General features: G+C 47.8%; 1 protein-coding gene across 1 annotated transcript in view; it reads left to right on the forward strand.

The window, feature by feature from the left end:
- Positions 1-21,418, forward strand: part of LAPTM4B (lysosomal protein transmembrane 4 beta) — a 53,061-nt gene that overhangs the window by 16,370 nt on the left and 15,273 nt on the right. Inside the window, exons 2-4 of the mRNA XM_040972629.1 lie at positions 7,382-7,493; positions 17,054-17,127; positions 18,099-18,221. Coding sequence (XP_040828563.1) covers positions 7,382-7,493; positions 17,054-17,127; positions 18,099-18,221 — 309 coding nt within the window. The remainder of the gene's footprint in view (positions 1-7,381; positions 7,494-17,053; positions 17,128-18,098; positions 18,222-21,418) is intronic.

Raw genomic sequence — 21,418 nt, forward strand, 5'->3', positions numbered from 1 at the left:
AAGATTTTATCTGTTGGAGAAGCAAATGCCTTTTGTGGTGATTGGAACCTTGCAGGACCAGCTGTATCACTTCCTCACTTTAGTGAGCTCCTTCTGATACAGGTCAAAACAGTTTGGGCTATGGGAGACAGACAAGGGGGTGAGGCATGTCTATGCTATAGGGGATCAGAACCAGAGGGCTCAAGCCCAGCCAAGTCTTCCCAGAGAGATGGGTCTGAAGCAGAGATGGAGCTTGGGCCCTCTGGTTTGCGGTGTGTCACAGAGCAGTGACTCGACCCGTGTCAGAACACTCAACCTTTGGCTGTCACTTCAGTCTGTAGCAAGTGAATGACTTACTTTTATTTTAATATTTACTTTATTTTTATTTCAACGTGGAGTTACAGGGAGAAAGAGACATCTTTCATTCATCAGTTCACTCCTCAAATGACAGCAGTGATCAGCGAGCCAGGCTAGTTTGAAGGTGGGAGCCTGGTGCTTCTTCCAGGTCTCCCTCTAGGGCGCAGGATCCCAAGGACTTGACTATTGCTTTCCCAGGCCAGGAGGCACGAAACTGGATTGGAAAATGGAGCAGCCAACATGCTAACTGGCTGGCTTCTAAGAATAGCTTGTTGAGCCACTGCCCTATCTTTGGGGTTTTTCTTAACAGTTCTTATTCACTTGGTGTGATACCATAAAATTATTTCTGCTATCATGTTGTCTCTCAAGATTTCTGAAAGTCTTGTGACCTTTCTGGTGTTCATAATGTCACCTCCATTGAGAAGGTTTTTTTTTTTAATATTATTTTTATTTGGAAGGCAGATTTACGGAGATGGGGAGACAGAAATATCTTCCATCCACTGGTTCACTCCTCAAATGGCTGGAACAGCTGGATCTAAGCTGATCCAAAGCTAGGAGCCAGGAGTTTCTTCCAGATCTCCCATGTGGGCACTGGGTCCCAGCGCTTTGGGGCCATCCTCAACTGTCTCCCAGGCCACAAGCAAGGAGTTGGATGGGAAGTGGAACAACTGGGACACAAACTGGTGCCAATATGGCATCCCGGCAGTTGCAAGGTGAGGATTTAGGCGTTGAACCATCATGCTAGACCCTACTGTGAAGTCTTGGCTGCTACCTCCAGCCTCCTCCAAATTCCTAGTGCTGTGTCACAATTTGCTCTCTTCATGAGTGGACTATCCTAAATATCCTCCCCACTGGGTCACAGGCTACCCTGAGAGGTTTACCATTATTTATATGTCATGTGATGACTATGGCCCATAGTAGTAATTATATATTTATTTCACATTGGAGTTAGCTATTGGCAGATCTTTCTCCAGCTATACTACCAATCCTCAGGGCAAAGACCATGCCTTTACCATCTTCTTGTAATCCAGTTTCAAGTACTGTCTTACACACATTGTAGGTGAGGTAATGTAGTTTGTTTCCTAGGCGGAAGTGATTCGGTTTTTAAGGCAGAAATGAGTAGGTAAAATCTAATTTTCCCACCACTATATATTTACCACAACTGTTTGGACAGAAACAGCAACTACTAAATTTATTTAAAAACCAAAACAGAACCATGGTAAGGGTCTTATTTAAACGGAAAGCATATTTGTATTAATCCTAAAATTTTGGGCTAGTGTCATGGCATAGCAGATAATCCTTGGCCTGCAATGCTGGCGTCCTAATGCTGGCAGCCAGTTCACATCCTGGCTGCTCCAATTCTGATCTAGCCCCCCTGCTCATGGCCTGGGAAAACAGTAGAAGATGGTTCAAGTCCTCAGGAAACAGGTCTTCCAACCACTGGTACACTCAGTTGGCTACAGTGGCCAGGACTGGGCCAGGCAGCCCCATGGGATGTCAGTGCTGAAGATGTCAGCTCCTGGGCATTCAGTTGCAGGATGATGCCACTTTGATCCAGCTTCCTGCTCCTGTGCCTTCTGGGAGGCAACAAGTGATGACTCAGCTACTTGGGTTTCTACCACCAAAATGGGAACTCTGGCTGGAGTTCCAGACGTGGCCTGGCCTGGCCCTGATTTTTATGGGCATTTGGGGAGTAAATCAGTGACTGAAAGCTCTCTGGATTTCAAATAAAAGAACATCAACAACAACAACCACAAAACGCCCCCAAATTTAAAAATAAATAGCTTTTAGAAAACCACTTTACTGGGCATTCCATAGGGAAACATTGGTTTGAATCCTGGCTGCTCCGTGTCTGATCAGCTCCTTGCTCTGTGCCTGACAAAGTAGCACACGCTAGCCAACATGCTTGATTTGCTGCGACACATGTGGGGGACTCAGATGGAGTTTTCCCTCTGACTTTGACTTGTCCCAGCCCCAGATGGTTTGGCCATTTAGGGAGAGTGAACCAATGGATGAAAAATGATTCTCTTTCTCATTCTGCCCTTGAAATATAAATAACATGATTTTAATGCTGGCATTCTGTTACATGGCTTTAATATTTACCTTGAAGCTTTTAGCTTTTCATTATTATCAATATGGATGTATTGATCATTTTGTATTTTGTGTAAATTCTGATTGTTCATTTATTGTCTCGGTCAACTCCAGTTTCCTTATGGTTATCAAGGCTTTTTTAAAAAATAGAGCTGGTCCTGGCGTGGTATAGAGGCTGAGCCTTGCATGCACTGAAATCCCATGTGGGTACCAGTTCATGTCCTGGCTGCTCCTCTTCCCTCCTATCTCCCTGCTTATGGCCTGGGAAAGCAGTAGAAGGTGGCCCAAAGGCTTGAGACCTGGTGCCCATGTGGGAGACCTGGAAGAAATTCCTGGCTCCTGGCTTTGGATAAGCTAAGTACCAGCCATTGTGGCCACTTGCTGAGTGAATCAGTGGATAGATCTTCCTCTTTGTCTCTCCTTTCCTCTGTAAATCGGCCTTTCCAATGATAATAATAACGAAAAATTAGAGCTGACAGTGACTCCATCATTAGATCCAAGCTACCTGCATTTGGGATCTGATAGGTGATTGGAGGGTGAAAAGTTCTTTGGCAGCCTGGAGAATTCTGCAAGGACCCATGCCACTTAAGGGATTGGACAGAAGTTGAATTTATTTACATTTAGGGAGTAGTCCTCCAGAACAAGGAAAGCCGTGTGCTACCGTTTGTAAGTAGAACAAACCAGAACAGTGTATATGACACACCCGGTCCAGAGAAACGAACTGAAATGGAAGCAGGCTGCAGCTGAGCATAAAGTGCACGTTAGGCGAGCTGTGGGCATTACGCAACCAGCCGCTGGCTGCTCTCATCTCCCTCGTGGTTCCTGTTTGTACTGATCATTCATTTTTGGTCAGAGCTGATGAGTGGGTGCTTTCCATATTCTCTTTTAGGCCCCAGTGTTCTTGGGGCCTTGACCTTTGCCCTCTTCCATCAGCCCACAAGTGGCAGCTGTCTGGCTCGTCCAGACCCTGGGTCTGTTGCACAGAACTAAGCCTTTGTGGATCCTCTGTGTGTGTTCATACTATCCATGGCATATGAAATTCGTGTCCAACAGTTGAGTCTTTACATAATAGCACAGATTATGCATGGACTCACAGGGACACGCTGATCTGTTAGGAAATTTCTCTCTCTGGTTAAAAGAGCATGTGGTGAGTTGTTTTGAGTGCAGCGAGCTGACCATTTCCTGTCTTCATCTGTGACACCTCCTTTATATGGGTGACACCCCAAGAGGGACTTGGTGCCATGACTGCAGTTGGTGAATGTGAACCCAGAGAGGAGGGTGATGGGGTTTGAAGTGTGGGGGTTTGCCTGGTGTGATCACTCAGAGAGTAGGTGGGTGTCTAGCCAATTACTGCATCTCCAGCACTCACACAGGTCTGCAGAGGGCTTGAGTTTCCCCACTCATAGGACTCAAAGAGGCGTCACCTCATCTTTCCCACCCACATGGAAGACAGAACGGAAGCTACTGTAACTCTTATTGCTCCCAACGCCTCCACTCCCCAGTCAGAAAACTTGCAAGCATCTGTAGATTGGGTCCTGCCCCCCCACCTGTGCCAGTTTGTGCTGCCTGTAGAATTTGACTTGGGCTACATTGTATTCTAGCCCCCAGAAGCCTTGAGGGCATCTCCATTTTAACAAGCAGTGTAAAACATCAATCCGCTCCTCGCCCCCAAACACACACACATTCCTTGAGAGTGTCATCCCATGTCCCTGTCCTGCACTTCTGGATTCTTCCCCCAACGTGCTCTTTCAAACACCCCGGGTTTCAGCTAGATTGAACCGCTTGCTGCTGTCAGCACAGCCCTTTGTCCCAGTGACCTTGTTCATTGTTGGACTTGGTTCCTGTCCACGCGCCTTAGGCTCTACATCCTCCCTGGCTTAGTCCCCTGTCCGGGTGTGCTGTCTCAGTAGCAGCTTCCTGTCACCCACGTTGGTGCAGGCTTCAGGAAGGTCTTTAAACTATGACCACTGGACTGATGGCTTCACCGAGTGTGACGGTGCATGCCGTGTGTAGCCGTGGGTAGCACTGCCTTGAGGGGAGTGCTTCCGGTGATGTATTCCAAGTCAGCCAGACGAGAGGGTAATCACAGCTGATGAAGAGATGACAGGGCCACCAGACAGGAGTCCTGCTGAGTAACAGTGCCTAGGCAAGCTGCAAATCTGGTAATTTTCTGACGCCAGCCAAGTGCTTTATTATTGTTTTGTTAAGATGTGAAGAGGTAGGAAACTGATTTGCGTGGCTGTTACGAGTCTGTCACCCACGTCCATGTCCCACGGGCATTCGCTCACTTGGTTCTGGTTGGATGCCAGTCTTGCCTTCTGTCGTGCTCTCTGCTGGCTCCTTATGACACTCGGAATCCGTAGCCCTGCAGGAGCCCCAGATCTGGCTCCAGCCCTTTCACCAGACTCCCTTGGCACTGGTTTGCTCTTCTGTTTCTCTGCTTCACCCCTCTGCGAAGAACTGTGCCCACAAGTTCCAAATGCATGTGTTTCCTTTTCATCTTTACATCCGCTGTGATAGGGTACCAATGAATATGCAGCCTTTGTCTGGTTCCTTGTACTTTTTGAGGCACATTCCCGTGATATTTCATCAGCTCTGATTTCGGTCCACACGGTTCACAAGCCTCTTCCAAGGATCAGAATTCAGACAGGGAGCAGTGCCAAGAAAACCTGACAGTCTGATACACGAGGTCTTTGCCAGACATCATGGTACCAGCTTTGGGGCTGGCCTGTTCCTTCCTTCAGGCCTTACTTACTTCTATGCTGAAAAGTTGGCTTTGGATAATTTTGCCCATAACACTATATAATGTTTCACAAAGTGTTTAGGGTCTCTTAAGAAGGGCCGGACTGTCAGTTCTAATTATAATCACTGTGGGATGGAGGGTGACTGTTAGATTCACCACTCGCCAAATGTTAGATTCACCGCTTCCCAGGGAAAGAATAACTCAGCCGAATATATAAAAAGAATTTAGAAGGCTTTTATTTCAGGGAACCACGGTCATGGGCTTTCCTTCCCCGTGCAGCAGAAAGAAAGATGTGAAGGAGTGGGCTGCAGAGGAAGAAGAGTGCAGAAGAAATGGGGAAGGGGCCTTTTAAAACTCCTTGACACAGATGGCAAAACGGGGATACCTTGGCCCTTTTTGGAGAGGGGATATGGGTTTGTGCCCCATTGGTGCCACGGTGGTTTCACAGTGTGAGGGGCCTACCAGAATTCCGCCATTCATTCAGGGTTTGGTGAAAGCAAACTCTGCCTTCCTCCGGTTACCGTGGTAGCCGTCAATGACTTACTTAATTCCCATTATACCATTTGTACTTTAAAGAAATTGGTTATGGATTTATTTATTTTTCTTTTGGAAAGGCAGCTCTATCAAAAGAGGAAGAGACAGACTGAGAAGGATCTTCCATCCGCTGGCTCACTCCCCAGATGGTCACAATGGCCAGGGCTGAGTTAGTCTCAGGAGCCTGGAGCTTCTTCTAGGTCTCCCACGTGGGTGCAGGGGCCCAAGCGCTTGAGAGCCATCCTCTGCTGTTTTTCCAGGCCATAAGCAGGGAACTGGCTTGGAAGCAAGAAGCTGGGATTTGTAACAGACAGATCCAATGTGCGATGCCTGTGTGGCAGGCAACAGCTCACAGCCCCCATGGTTCCATGTTTTAATATAGAGCACAGAAAAGGAGGAATAGAGGTAGGGGTCTTCCGGAAGGTGACCTCTACATGTAGACAAGAGTCTGAAGTAATGGAGGGCGATGAACTCAGCTGTGTGCCAAGCAGGGCCCGGGCAGGACAGGGAGTCTCGGGCACTGGGTCAGGGCCAGGGCCGCTTTGTTGCTGCTGCAGAGCGCTGTCTGTGATACGCTCGGGGCTGACCTGGGTTGAACCTGTGTAAGGCATCTGGTCGTTGTGGGAGTGGAGAGGTAGTAAGCCGAGGACAAGGTCTGGGGTCTCCGGGACCTCAGACTGCGGCTTGAGCAAAGTGCACACAGACAGTAGGTATACCAGCTAAAGTTTACTGCAGGAGAAGAGAGTGCCCTTCTAAGAGAGGAGAGGCAAGCCCAGAGAGAGTGCTCAGGTCAAGGTCCTGAGGGTGAAGCATTGTGGGGTTTGGTAAGGGAGAGGGCCTTCTGGTGTGACTTTGTGGTCACTGGCATGCAGACCATCTGTTTCCAAGCTGGGGCCCAGTGCGGTAGCCTAGTGGCTAAAGTCTTCACCTTGCACATGCTGGGATCCCATATGGGTACTGATTTGTATCCTGGCTCCTCTACTTCCCATCCAGCTCCCTTCTTGTGGCCTGGGAAAGAAGTAGAGGGTGGTCCAAAGCCTTGAGACCCTACACTTGTGTGGGAGACCTGGAAGAGGCTCCTGTTTCCTGGCTTTAGATCAGCTCAGCTCTGGCCATTGTGGCCGCTTAGGGAGTGAACCAGTGGGTGGGTCTTCCTGTCTTTATCTTCTCTCTGAATATCTGCCTTTCCAATAAAAATAAATAAATCTTTATTTTAAAGAAAAAGTTTCCAGGCTGGCAGTTTCTTAGCTTCCCCTTTTAGTGCCTTCCCCCACCCTCATTTCTTTGTCTTCTTCCTCAAGGTCTTGGGATAAGGGAGCCCAAGGCAGAGCTAAAGACACAAACTATGAAAGCCTTGTGGAATTTGCTTTTCTCAGCTTCTTGCGTTAACCCTGGGGTGTCTCCTATCAGGATTGCTGGAAAAAGCTCATCAGACTACACTTGGCTGATGAGGGGTTATGAGCTTTCTGGTGTCCTCAAAGCTGTTATGGCTGGGTGGCCTGCCCTGCCCGGGGCCCAGGGACTGGGGGCCCTGGCTGCACCCAAATGGACTGGCAGTGCCCTTCTGCCTTGTGGCACTTTAGTTGTCCGATGACACTCCCTTCAGTGCTCACTGTCTTTCTCTCCTGCAGGGCCCAATATCTTTAGCTTTCCTGATTTTTTTTTTTCCCATTGCAGATCAGCAACGCTGTCGTCCTGTTGATCCTGCTGAGTGCACTGGCCGACCCAGACCAGTATCACTTCTCAAGTTCTGAACTAGGAGGAGACATTGAGTTCATGGATGATGCCAGTAAGTGCGGCTAACAGCAATTTGCTAAGATGGAGGTGTTTTCAAGAGCATGGAAGCCAGCTGCCTATCCTTCCTAGGAAATCACAAGTATTGACTGATATGCCTGTGTGAGCTTATGTTGTGCTTTCCTTTCCTTTCATTGTTCCAAATCATACCAGCAAATAAATACTATCCACGCTATAGCCTCTGTTCAAGTGTGAGCATCTAAATAAGACTTTTTTTTAATGCCCTGTTGAGTATTGATTTTTTTTCTTTTTCTGTTATTTTTCATTGGAAAGTCAAATACAGAGAGGAAGATCTTCCTTCTGCAGGTTGGCTCCCCAAGTGGCTGCAACGGCCAGAGCTCAGAGGCCTGTCTGAAATCAGGAGCCATGGGCTTCCTCTGGGTCTCCACGCGGGTACAGGGTCTCAAGGCTTTGGGCCGTCCTCCACTGCTTTCCCAGGCCACAAGCAGGGAGCTGGATGGGAAGTGGGGCTGATGGGACACAAACCTGTGCCCATATGGGTTCACAGGATGTATAAGGCGAGGACTTTAGCCACTAGGTTACCGTGCCAGGCCCATTAACTATTTTTTAAATCATGCCTTTGTTGTGGGTTTTTAAAAAGAACTAATTCAGGGCCCGGCGCGGTGGCGCAAGTGGTTAAGGTCCTCACCTTCACGCCCAGGATCCCATATGGGCGCTGGTTCTAATCCCGACAGCCCCGCTTCCCTTCCAGCTCCCTGCCTGTGGCCCGGGAAAGCAGCAGAGGACGGCCCAAAGCTTTGGGACCCTGCACCCGTGTGGGAGACCCGGAAGAGGCTCCTGGCTTCGGATCGGCATAGCATCGACCGTTGCGCTCACTTGGGGAGTGAATCATCGGATGGAAGATCTTCCTCTCTGTCTCTCCTCTCTGTATATCCGCCTTTCCAATGAGAAAATAATAAAAAATAAATCTTTAAAAAAAGAACTAATTCATTTGAAAGAAGGGTTATATAGAGTGAAGGGACAGAGCAAGAGAGTAAGCTTTGATTGGCTGGCTCACTCCCCAAATGACTGCAGTAGCTGGAACTGGGCTGTTTGGAAGCCATAGGCTCCTCTCAGTCTCCCATGTGGATGTCAGCACCCAAGCCCTTGTGCCTTCTTCAGCTGCTTCCCTAGCCACACTAATGGGGAACTGGAGCAGAAGTGGAGCTACTGGGACCTGAACCCATGCCCTTAAGGGATCCCGCTGCTATAGGCGACAGCTTTACCCGGTGAAGCACAGTGCCAGCCCCTGTTGTGGATTTCTTACCCTGGACCTTTGGGCCTTGTTAGGAGGGAGGAGGAAGTGACGGGGCTGGGGACTGAAAGATACCCACACATCTCTGTGAGTTCTGTGATGAATAGGTATTTGTCGTTTTCCAGGAGGTGACCATTTTCCATGCTTTAGACCACACTGCTGGTAGTGGATAATTTCCCTGTCAGTGGAGATGTGCAGGTGGATATGGGTGCTGGATAAGCTGGGAGAAGGCAAGGGTCCCCGCTCTCACAGCCCCTGGACCTGACCATTGTAATGTCACAGTCCTATCTGAGCTACCTGAGCACAATGCAGTGCAAAATCCCAGACAGGATGCCGTGTCTGTTGACTTCTCTTGGGCTTTGGGGAACTCGACGTGTATGTGCACAACAGAGTATGTAAGCGGGGAGAGAGACTCGGTGGGCAGACCTGAAATGTTCCAGACGGACTAGGAGCACTTGAAACACTCAGGGAGGGTTGGGGATTTTACTGTCAGAGTGAGGGAAAGCCACTGAATGGTCTTAGATGAATGCAGGAGCTAAGGCTGAGGTGGGTGCCAGCTGAGCTGTCACTGCACATTGGGGTCCTGGGCCTGGGTGTGTTGCTTGCACAGGGGCCAAGAGACCATTTTTAGGCCTCTCCCTGCTGCTCAGGTTGCACAGAATGGAGGAGAGGCTTGCAGAAGGAAAGGGGGATTCAGAGGTGACCGTTGTGCTCCAGCCTGAGTGCTGCAAAGCTCAGGTTCATTCATTCATTTAAAGGCAGAGTGACAGCGAGAAAGAAACCTTATCCACTGGGTCACTTGACAGTTGATCGAGGAGGCTGGAGCTCCATCCTGGTCTTCTATGTGGGTGGCAGAACCTCAAGTACCTTGTGACGTCATCTGCTGTTTTGTGTGATTCATAGTAGGGAGCTGGATTGGGAAGCAGGGTAGTAGGCATTAAACCAGAGTTCTCATGGGATGCTGGCCTTGTAAATGGAGGCTTAATTCACTGCACCCTAGAGCTCCCTTGCATCCTGGCCTTGGCCATGTGTTGCCTGTGCTGACCTGAGGTAGTGATTTCCTCCGTGAGTCTGTGTCTCAATCTGCAAGGAAGAGGCAATTGCAGCATCCGTCTAGCACTTTGGTTTTTTTTTTTTTTTTTTAGGAATTAAATAAGTTAAAATATCAGGAGTGCAGACAGTAGGGAGAGCCAGCGGCAGCGCTCATCATATTTCGCTGTTTCATTAGCTGTCGTTCTTCAGATGTTGTTAGAGGTGAGACCCATGAACAATGTTACAGCCGGTTTTAAATAGTTGTCGGGCACGTGGATCTGAAGCCTGGGAAGTTACAGATGGTGATCAGCTTGCAAAATATCATTAGTATTAGAAAGCAGAGCAGGAGTCCCAGGCCCAAGCCCCAAAGGAGCCCTCCCCAGTAATTAAGTCAGGAGGAAGCACCGGAGTGCAGCTGGTCCCAAAGGAGAGGCAAGCCAGGCTGTGCTCTGGATCCATCGTCTTCCACCATGGTGCTTTCGTAGCCTAGAATAAGAAGCCAGGGCCTAAGGTTGGCAGTGTGTTGTAGCAGGTGAAGCCACTGCCCGTGACACTGGTGGCATTCATATGCTCACTGGTTTGTGCTGACTGTTCCACTTCATTTTTTTTTTTAAGATTTATTTTGTTATTATTATTTTTTATTGGAAGGCAGAGAGGAGAGACAGAGAGAAAGAACTTCTGTCTGCTGGTTCACACCCAAGTGGCCGCAGTGGCCAGAGCTGAGCTGATAAGAAGTCAGGAGCCAGGAGCCAGCAGCTTCTCCTGGGTCTCCTACATGGGTGCAGGGTCCCAAGGCTTTGGGCCATACTTGACTGCTTTCCCAGGCCACAAGCATGGAGGTGGATGGGAAGTGGCGCAGCCAGGACACGAACTGGTACCTCTTATGGAATCCCAGTGTATGCAAAGCAGGGCTTTAGTCTCTGAGCCATCACGCTCCATTTCCAATTTAGCTCCATACTAACTGCTTGGAGAAAGTCACAGAAGATGGCCCAGGTGTTCAGTCCCCTGTCACCTGTGTGGGAGACATGGTGCAGCTCTCGATGTTGCAGTCATCTGTGGAGCCAGCAGTTGGAAGGTCACTGCCTGTGTCTGTCTCCCCATCTCTCTCTCTCTTAGTAGCATGGACTTTCAAACTGAAGTCTATCAATGGAAAAAAATAAAAGGGAGTCAGGCCCTCCTATTAAAGCTTGGGGTTTGGCACCTTGCCACACAGGGACATGACTTCTGCTTCTAACATTTCTTATTCTCTTCATTTAGAATAACTCCATTATGCTTATGAATTCTTCCGGGAAGGATAATAATGGTTCCATGAATATTAAATTAATCTCTCTCTGCCTGCCTTCCCTTGGGTTTAAATACTGTAGAAACTATACATATCATGTTTGATGGACATTTAAACGTGATGATCTGGTTTCAGTAGCAGGATTCCTCTTCTCAGGTAGTTGAAGTTGGAGGAAAAAGCTTGAAATGGTGCGACTTGGGTGCCACTGGATAGTAATGCTGTGTACCTTGCTGTGATTGCCAGGGTTTAAGCCAGGTGATAGCTGTCTGATAGGATTTTTTGCAAAGATTTATTTATTTATTTATTTATTTATTTATTTATTTATTGAAAGACCAGAATTACAGAAAGAAGTAGATACAGAGAGAAAGATATTCCATCCACTGGTTCACTCCCCAGGTTGTCACAATGGCCAGAGCTGAGTCTTTCCAAAGCCAAGAGCTTCTTCTGGATCTCGTGCGCTGGTGCAGGGTACTAAGGCTTTGGGCCGCTGTCCCAGGCCACAAGCAGGAACCTGGAAGGGAAGTGGAAAGGAAGTGGAGCAGCTAGGATATATACTCATATGGGGTCCTAGTAGATGCAAGGTAAGGACTTCAGCCCTTAGGCTACTGTACTGAGCCTGGAACTTCTTCAGCTCTCCAACACAGGTTCCAAGGTTTCAGGCTGTCTTCTGCTGCTTTCCCAGGCTTTAAACAGGGTGTGGTTCGAAAGTGGAGCAATTGGGCCTCAGACCAGAGCCCATATGGGATTCTAGAGCCACAAGTATAGGCTTATCATGCTATACTACATTGTTAGTTCCAAATATTTGTTTTATTGACAATATTTTCCCCCCTGCAAAGGTGTAAGTGTAGAAAGACCATTGGGGTGGTGAAGTCTCTTGGATAATCCAGTGCAACCCTTGCTGTCTATAGAACTGATGGACAGGAAGGCCTTGGTTGTAGATGCTGGGAATAAGAGCATTACCTAAAGCTAAGCTGTTCATGAGACATGGGAACCTCTGCTCTGGGTTAGGGCTACATCCTACCCAAGACAACTTCAGAGCCGCCATTAAACTCACCCCTTCACTCATAGGCGATGCTAGGGCGCTGTTGGTTGTCCACAAAGGCCTGCCTTCTGGACAGAAAGCATGGTATTGAAGGAAAATTGGAAAGGCAGGTAGAAGATACCAGATAAAGTATTTGGCTGCTCATCTTGCTCACCCATATAACTGAACAGTCTTACTTGGGGTGCATTATGGTAACCTGTCTGCAAGGACTTGAAAAGCTCTGCTAAATGTCTTGCTGAAATCCTAAAGTATGGGTGGCATTGTGGCATAGTGTGTAAAGCTACTGCCTGTGACGTCTGCATCACACATGGGTGCAATTTTGGGTCTTAGCTGTTCCACTCCCCATGAGCTCCCTGCTAATGGCTTGGGAACATTAGGGAAAGATGACCCAAATGCTTGGACCCCTGCTACTCATGTGGGAAACTAGTATGAAGCTCTTGGCTTTGGTCTTACACAGCACTGGGTGTTGTGGCCATCTGAGAAGTGAACCCGTGGATGGATTACCCTGTCTGTTATTCTGACTTTTAAATAAATAAATCTCTTTAAAAGAAAAAAAAAATCCCAAGGTCCATGGAGGCTTTAGAATCCCGTGATTGACTGATGTGCGGTCCTGAGTTCATCTCCTGAGCTCAGTGTCCAGTGCACCTGTATGCTCCTTTGTCCTCTTCCTATTCCTTGTGCAGCATAGATTTAGTGTGGGGATCCGCCCCCCTCCCGGATTTTGTATTGAAAAATTCACACCTGGGCCTGGTGTGATGGTTGAATTAGCTAGTCCTCCCCTTTCAAGCTACAGGATCCCAAAAGGGTGCTGGGTTATGTCCCACCTGCTCCACTTCCCATCTAGCTCCCTGCTTGAGGCCTGGGAAAGCAGTCGAGGATGGCCTGGACTCTGCACCCATGTGGGAGATCCAGAAGAACCTCCTGGCTTCTGATTGGCTCAGCTCCAGCCATTGCAGCCACTTGGGTAGTGAACCAGTGGATAGTAGATCTTTCTTCTCTGTAAATCTACTTTTAATTAAATCTTTTTAAAAATTCAAACCTAGGGCTTCTTCTAGGTCTCCTATGTGGGTTCAGAGTCCCAAGCACTTGAGCCATTTTATATTGTTTTCCTTAGGCACAATAGCAGCGAGTTGGATCAGAAGTGATTCAGCTGCAACTTTAATTGGCACCCATATGGGATGCTGGTGTCACAGGCAGGAGCTTAACCTGATTAGCCATAACATAAAATTTTGGTTCCCCAAAATTTTTCATGAAATAGTTTAAAAATATGCAGTGGTGGTACCCTGTGTACCTCCCAGGTGACTTAAGCAATTAAATTCCATTTTAGTTGCAAAAGAGCCCTGCAGTGCCCTTCCTGATTTCCTATCAATTCCTGTTTTCAAAGCCAGTCTCTGGAGTTACCGTCCTTTGCTTTTCTTTATAGATTAGCCACACACACACACACACACACACACACACACACACACACACACACTTCCATCTCTAAGTGCTCTGTTGAATTCTCATGTGCTTGGACTTTACACAATGGTTTCATACAGCAGACATCTGGAGATTCAGGCTTTTCACTTTTACTGTGTGGTTAAAGGAAAAATTATTCCAACATTTATTAAAGATGAAAAGAAAGACTTGATCCAAGGACTACTGTGGTGGGGCTCCAGGGCCCTCCTAGCAGTGTGGGACCACTTAGCGGCATTGCCAAGGCAGGGGCAGAGTTCCTAGATCCACTCCACAGGGCTCTGGCCTGAAGGCTAGCCAAGGTGAGAAGATGGAGGAGAGTTGAATTCTGATCTGTGATTGAAGCTGAGGATTTTCAGCCTCTCACAGCCTGTACCCAAGGAGGTGGCCTGGTTGAAAAAAGGTCTCAGATGAGCCTGGCTAGAGGGGAAGGTCTTTGCCATCTGACTAGGCAGCCCCCCTTCGGCTGTCCTGGAATCTGGAGGCTCGGGTTTAGCTTTGCCCGTGTAAGGAAGTAGGACCCTAACTGGCAGGGTAGGGAGCAGCTGGGGCTGAATCACTGCCTGTCCAGTGAGTGAGTTTGAGTGTGTGGCCATGCCAAGCCAGAGCATTCTGGCTGTATTTTGCCTACTTATGTCTTTTTTTACGGCTTTAAAATACCATAAAACTTACAGACCATAAAACTTAATATCTTTAAATAAATGTATAATCAAGGCCTAGCCCGGCAGCCTAGCGGCTAAATTCTTCACCCTGTACATGCTGGGATCCCATATGGGTGCTGCTGGTATGGGATCCTGGCACATTCAAGGCGAGGACTTTAGCTGCTAGGCCTCAGCGCCAGGCCCAGGGTGCTAGTTCTAATCCCGGCAGCTCCACCTCCCATCCAGCTCCCTGCTTGTGGTCTGTCAAAGCAGTCAAGGACGGTCCAAAGCCTAGGGACCCTGCACCCGCATGGGAGACCTGGAAGAAGCTCCAGGCTCCTGGCTTTGGATCGGCCCAGCATCGACCATTGCGGTGACTTGGGGTGTGAACCATCGGACTAAAGATCTTCCTCTTTGTCTCTCTTCCTCTCTGTATATCTGACTTTGCAATAAAAAAAGTAAATCATTTTTTTTTTTAAAGAATGAGACCAGCAGGAGATAATTTCCCTATCTCCCTATCTTAAAACACCATGATTTCTCAAATTCTTCCTGCCATTTGGTAGCTTGTTTTCTTTTTTTTTTTTTTTAAAGATTTATTTTTATTATTTTTTTATTGGAAAGGCGGATATACAGAGAGGAGAGACAGAGAGGAAGATCTTCCGTCCGATGATTCACTCCCCAAGTGAGCGCAACGGGCCTATGCTATGCTGATCCGAAGCCAGGAGCCTCTTCCGGGTCTCCCACACGGGTGCAGGGTCCCAAAGCTTTGGGCCGTCCTCGACTGCTTTCCCAGGCCACAGGCAGGGAGCTGGATGGGAAGCGGGGCTGCCAGGATTAGAACCGGCACCCATATGGGATCCCGGGCGTGCAAGGCGAGGACCTTAACCACTGCGCCACCGCGCTGGGCCCAAGGTAGCTTGTTTTCTATCTGTAGGCCCTGGCATGTGGATGAACCTCAAAATAGCCTCATGTTAGGTGAAAGAAGCCAGATAATTCCCCTGTGAGTCCACTGACGTGAAGGGTCCAGGACAGGCGTATCCCCAGAGGCCAAGAGTGCATTCATGGGCACCAGGGAGGAAGAGAGGATGCAGAACAGGTGTGAACCGGGCTTTGGATTCCTGTTGGACCGATCATGGATATGAGTGATGATTGCACAGCTTTACAAATAGACTTTAGAGACCCCTAAATTATACACTACAATCTTGTATGTGGTTGTAAGTAAAATATTTCTAAATGCTGACTAGGAAGAGAAAAAGACCCAGTGCAAATCCCATGGCCTCAGATGAATTATCCTTGCTCTTGGCTGCAAATAGCAACAGCCACCTCTACCACCCTTTGGCTGAGCCTCTTCCTGGAACTGCTAAGCTGCTTGGGAACACAGCGTCCTGGTTGTGTTTGCAGCTCCCAGTGCTTACCCCGGTTACATACCTGTTGAGAATTCATGGAGTGAATGTAAGCATTAGGTTAGAAGAAGTGGCAAATTAAGGCAAGCAGACCCTCTTCTTTGAATCCTGTTTTTCCCATAGAGAGGTCTGAACAGTCCCCACATACATAAAAACCACGTGCTCGGGTGTTCCTTCTGCTTTAGGAAGCCGGCGTGGTCTAGTTACTCTTACTGCTTTGCTTCCAGAAGTTTCTGTCTAAGCAGGCACTTGACTTGTGAGGGTCAAGGGCTTAGCATTTTGTTGTGCACAGCTCCCTACAGTTGTGAACTCAGCCAAAAGTAGTTTTCATTTTTGGCCATGTGTACACCAGATAGTTTGTTTTTGTATATCAGAGTATCTGAACTGTGTGCACATTAGAGGAAATTAGATGTTGGGCTGATTTATAACTGTACAGGTAAGACATGGTAAAATGTGTTAGCTAGTTAACAGACTGAGTTACAACTTTTTTATGGGAAGGAAATAATTCAAAAAATAAGGGGGTGTGGAATTAGAAAGAGTTTATTTATTTTTTTTCCAAGATTTTTTTTAATTGGAAAGTCAGATATACAGAGAGCAGAGAGAAAGAGACAGAGAGGAAGATCCTCCTTCAGATGGTTCACTCCCCAAGTGACCACAATGGCTGGTGCTGTGCCGATCCAAAGCCAGGAGCCCAGAACTTCCTCCAGGTCTTCCACAGCATCCTGGCCAGGCTGGCATGAGCCCAGTAGATGCGTAGGGGTGGGTTCTTCCTCTTGGTGTAGGTCCCAGCCCTGAAAGGTCTCTTCACGGTGGTGATGGGGCAGGCCACCCGTAGACCCAGTTGCCAGAAGGCAGCAATAGCTGCAGAAGATGAGGCTGAGAAGGATGGACAGTGTCCTAGGCCAGGAACACAGCGATGTTTGACAGGGCGGCCTCGTGAATGACTTGGTGCAACTGCTGCTGGAGGCACTGATGAGCAGAGAGCAGTGGTCAGTAGGGCTTGGTGGCATGCAGGGGACCTGCTGGGCTCTGTTACATGCTACAGCAGGCTGCAGATGTCAGCAGCTGCGCAGACAGAAGTAGTCGGAGGTCCCTGTCACAAAGACACCTGTCAGGAAACACGTCGCTGGGCCCATGTGCAACATGGGATTGGAGAATGCCTGTAAACTGGACTCCTAGCTGGTCATGCTCTGAAAGCAGAGGAGCGTGCTGGACAGCATGTCCTAGGACCATGGCCCCCAGATCTGCTCTCTTGATTTCTCTGCCATGTGATCATACCTGCTTACCATGTTGAACTGCGCTGTTTTCTCTGACAGATGTATTTTAGTATCAGCCCCATTTTATAAGGAAGAACACATACAGGTAAAAGAAGCGCTTAGTCCAAATGAGGGGAATAAGCATCAGTGTCTACTAATAACTTTTGTCTTTTTTTAAACCTTTGATAGATATGTGCATTGCGATTGCAATTTCTCTTCTGATGATCCTGATCTGTGCGATGGCCACCTATGGGGCCTACAAGGTAAGGAGCTTGCAGTTATGTACTGGGCCCTTAATTCAGCTGCTTACATATGTAATTCATCTAACTTTCTGTAATGCAAGGGTACTTTAAAAAGTTCATGGGAGCATAATATTAAAAGCTGTTTGTTGGGTCACTGCTTCTGGCACAGGTTCAAGATCTGGTTACATCATTTCCGCTCCAGCTCTCCGCTAACATGCTTGGGAAAGCAGGAGAAGATGGCCCAAATCCCTGGTCCCTACACAAACCTGGAAGACCTGGAAGAAGCTTTTGGCTCCTGACTTCAGCCTTCCCTCTCTCTAGCTATTGTAATCATTTGGGAAGTGAACCACTGGTTGGGGGATCTTAGTCTTTTCCTCTCTGTCATTCTGCTTATTAAAAAATTTTTTAAAAGGATAAGAAACTTTCATACCATTAAAAACCCCTATTTTTTGAAAGAGTGACCCAGAGACTTCCGTTCTGCTAGTTCATTCTAATTGCTTGCAGCAACTGAGACTGGATGAAGTTGAAGCCAGGAGCCCAGAACTCAGTCGTGGGCCGGCCTCTGCTTCCAGGTGCTCCTTAGCAGGAAGCTGGATCAGAAATGGAGTCAGAACAAGAATTCATGGGACACTTCCCTATGGGATGTTTGTATGCCAAGGATCATGTTGACTGTCCTGGGAAACAGCCTCCTTGGCACAGAATACTTGTGAAAGCCACACATACTTTCTTCATAGCGTGTATTTTCTTGAAGATGTCGCGTAAGTCAGAAGCAATTGTTTTTGGTTTCCTGCACAAGAGTGCCGAGGAGTTCAAATGTCTCCCATATTACCACTAGGAAATCGGTGAATTCAGAATCTTTCTGTGTGTGGCCTACCAATGGCTATCACAACCTGGTTGCCATTTTCCTTCAGATTCATAAGAGATTTCTTTGATGTCAAACAAAGTTTTGTGATATTGAGTGTGTTAATGATCTCTCTTTTTTTCCTGTTTAGCAACACGCCGCCTGGCTCATCCCATTCTTCTGTTACCAGATCTTTGATTTTGCTCTGAACACGTTGTTTGCAATCACTGTGCTGGTTTATCCCAACTCCATTCAAGAATACATACGCCAACTGGTACGTGGCCTGCCCAGTCACGCTCTGAGTGAGGGAGAGAAGGTGGGGCTAGACATACATACACTGTGATTTGTAGAACTTTAACTTGTGTCTGAATTAGGGTCAGAGTTTTCGGGTATCTTGTGGATATGACTTTTGGCTTCTCAGAATACTTTTTAGGAAATCATAACCTCCCTAAGCCCAAGAGAGATGAATTGTGGCAGCACTGGTGGAGGGTATGCCACATTATAATAGTTATTGATGATCTTATTCTTATTTTTTTAAATAGAAGTTTGCTTAGTGTTCAACAAAGGTTGGAGTTCTGGATCTACTGTTTCATGGGAGGATTAGAACTCTTGCTTATTAGGCCCTAGAGGCCCTCTCTCTCCTAAGCATCATTTTGGGACAAGTTTACCATTTAAATGGTTTTGTGATTGTATGAGCCAGTATTGGTAGCTGGGTATTTAAGAAGCTGAAGGCAACTATGAGGTAGGAATGTTGCTGTGGTCTCCCTCTCAATCTTTGTTGGTTTGTCCTTTTTAATTTTTTATTGATGAGGAAGACCCAGTGCTGCTATCCACTCATTCACTTTTCAGATGCCTACAGTGGGCTGGGCAAGTAGCACCCAGGATTATAATCCAGGTCTCCCTAAGCAACACAGTTACTTGAGCCATCCCTGCAGCTTCCTATGATCCACAGGAGTAGGAAGCTGGAGTTGCATAGAACCATGCAGTGAATCCAGATATTCTGGTGTGAGACATGGGCATCTGGTTTTTAGAAAAGCCTTAATTATTTGAAAGGCAGACTTACAGAAAGCAAGATTGAGAAAGAGAGAGAGTCTTACATGTATTATTTTACTCCCTAAATGGTAGGTTCGTGTAGGCAGTGCTGGTCCAGGTCAAAGCCGGGAGCCTGACGTTCCCATCTGGGGCTCCCAGGTGGGTGTCCAGGGCCTGAGTGCTTGGTGTGTCTCCTGCTGCCTGCACAGCTTAACCCACTCCACCACAACATTGGCTCCCAGACAAGATGTCTTAACCACTAGACTAAAGACTCACCTTAGTCTTTTTTTTTTAACTTGTGACTGTATGTTAAAATTTAATTTCTTCAAAAGTTTAGAATGTTACTAAACGGAGAGGATATTTACTCTTTGGAGTTTGGTGATAAGTTTCTGGGTGCAGTCCAAGCAGTTTTCTGGGCTGGTAGAGATGAGCCTGGGGACTCTGGGGGATGTGGAAGTGACAGCAGTAGAGGGGTGGAGCCACAGAAGTCTGCCATCACAGGACTCAGCAGAGACTTTGCATTGAGCTTGGCGGTGAAGATGCTGCTCTAGACACCTGTGTGCCACGCTGGAGTACCCAGGCCAGGTTCTCAGCTGTGCTTTCTGTTTTCAGACATGGGTTGCATTCCGGCTTCTGACTTGTGTTGTAGCTGTTATAGGCTTTTGAGGTCTGGGTGCCGTGGGGGTGAACCAGTGGATTGGAGCTAGTGTCCACACACTTTCTAACTTTATATCTATGCCTTTGACTCTCAGTTAAAGAAACAGTTGGGGGAAAAGAAAAGGATTGCTGTAATTGTCATTCTTGTTATTAGTAGCGTCTGTTTGCTTTAGAAAACAAGTTCATGTTTTGTATGTGTAAATTTTTCATAGTTTCCCTTGTGCCTGCGAGTGTTTGCGTGTGAAGGATGTGCGTTTTTCCTCTGTAATAATGTCCTGGTGCTGTGCTCCTAAACCCCTGCCAAAAGTATGGAGACAACCCGATCCCAGCATAGCCTGTCCCGTGCAGGCTGGGTGGAGGTGACGAAGGAGCCTGGAGGTGGCCCTGTTACCGAGTAACATTTCATACGTTGTGTTCCCTACACACACTGCAAAGCCCAGCAGGCAGGACAGGCATGTGCAACCCTTGCCGAGCCAGCCTCCTTCCTTCAGGGCTCCACAGTGTCTGGTTCTCAGCCCTTGTTTGCTTTAGAGCCATCTGTGGTGTGATGGTGATGCTGCTGGTGTTGATAGTGATTGCAGTGTAGGAAGGAAGGAATCGGCGTAATTACACACCGCTAATACCAGCAGCTGTCTTCTATAGATTGTCCTTAAAGACCCATCTGTGCGCCAAGAGCAAGGTCTGCAGATGGCCACCATGCCCGGGAGACTACAGTGAGGGGCAGGTTGAAGTTTTCCTGGTACTGAGGTCCTTGCTGTCAGACTGAGAAATTAGGGGTCCAGAGAGACTGGACCCTGAGTGACCTAATCCTAGTCTTGTAAGTCAGACAAGTTCTGCATGTCCTATATAGATCTTGGTTAGATGTCTAAAGCGGACAGCCAGGAGCTTCTTCTGGATCTCCCATGTGAGTGCAGGGGCCTGAACACTCGAGCTATTCTCTGCTGCTTTCTGAGGCCGTTAGCAGGGAATAGGATTATAAACAGAGCTTTCAGAACGCAAACCAGCACTCATATGAGATGCCAGTGCTGCAGGTGGAGGCTTAGCGTGCTATGCCACATCACAGGCCATTGAACCTCTTCTTTTTTAATTCTCCACAGGAACAGTATAGTTCCTCTTGGTCTTGTAAAAAAACCCTATGTTATTTTTATCTTGTAAGATCAGTTCCACCAAAAAGTACTAGACTGCCAGGGAGGGGACCCATTGTGCAAGCTCTTCATCACGGAGCAAGGACTTTGATGGTATACATTGGAGGGAGATCATGACACATCCAGGATGTTGTTTCTGTCCCTGAGGAGCAGGACCCCAGCCCATCGACACTCCTGCATGTTTCTTGGTTCTGCCCAAAGGTCTGGCCCGGCATCTGGGAGAAACAGCCCGAGGTCCTTCGCCCCTGGGCGCCTGTGTACTCAGGGAAGTCCTGACTTCCCACCAACCTGAGTAGATTTGGATGCTGCTAGGAGGATCCGTCCCATTAATTAAGCAAAGTGGATAGATGATAAGACATTTTTTTAAATGCTACAAGTATCTGTTATGAAGAAGCTGCTGTTGCTGCAGAGCGAAAGGACACCATCTGAATGATGTCTCTGCTCTTGCCCTGCACACACCCTTTAGAATAGCGCCGCCCTGGGCAGGTGGAGGGATTTAAATACCAGGGCAGTGCAGGAGCAGCCCTGGAAACGGCAGAGTCAGGGCCCCACAACCTTTGCTGTGGTTCGGTTCTTTGGGGAGTTCCTGTCCCACGAATGAAGGGACTGTGCTCTTCGTCACACCTTCTGTAGCTTT

Source organism: Ochotona curzoniae, unplaced genomic scaffold (assembly GCF_017591425.1).
Source record: "Ochotona curzoniae isolate NIBS_2020 unplaced genomic scaffold, NIBS_Ocur_1.0 contig_2318, whole genome shotgun sequence".
NCBI classification, from domain to species: Eukaryota; Metazoa; Chordata; class Mammalia; order Lagomorpha; family Ochotonidae; genus Ochotona; species Ochotona curzoniae.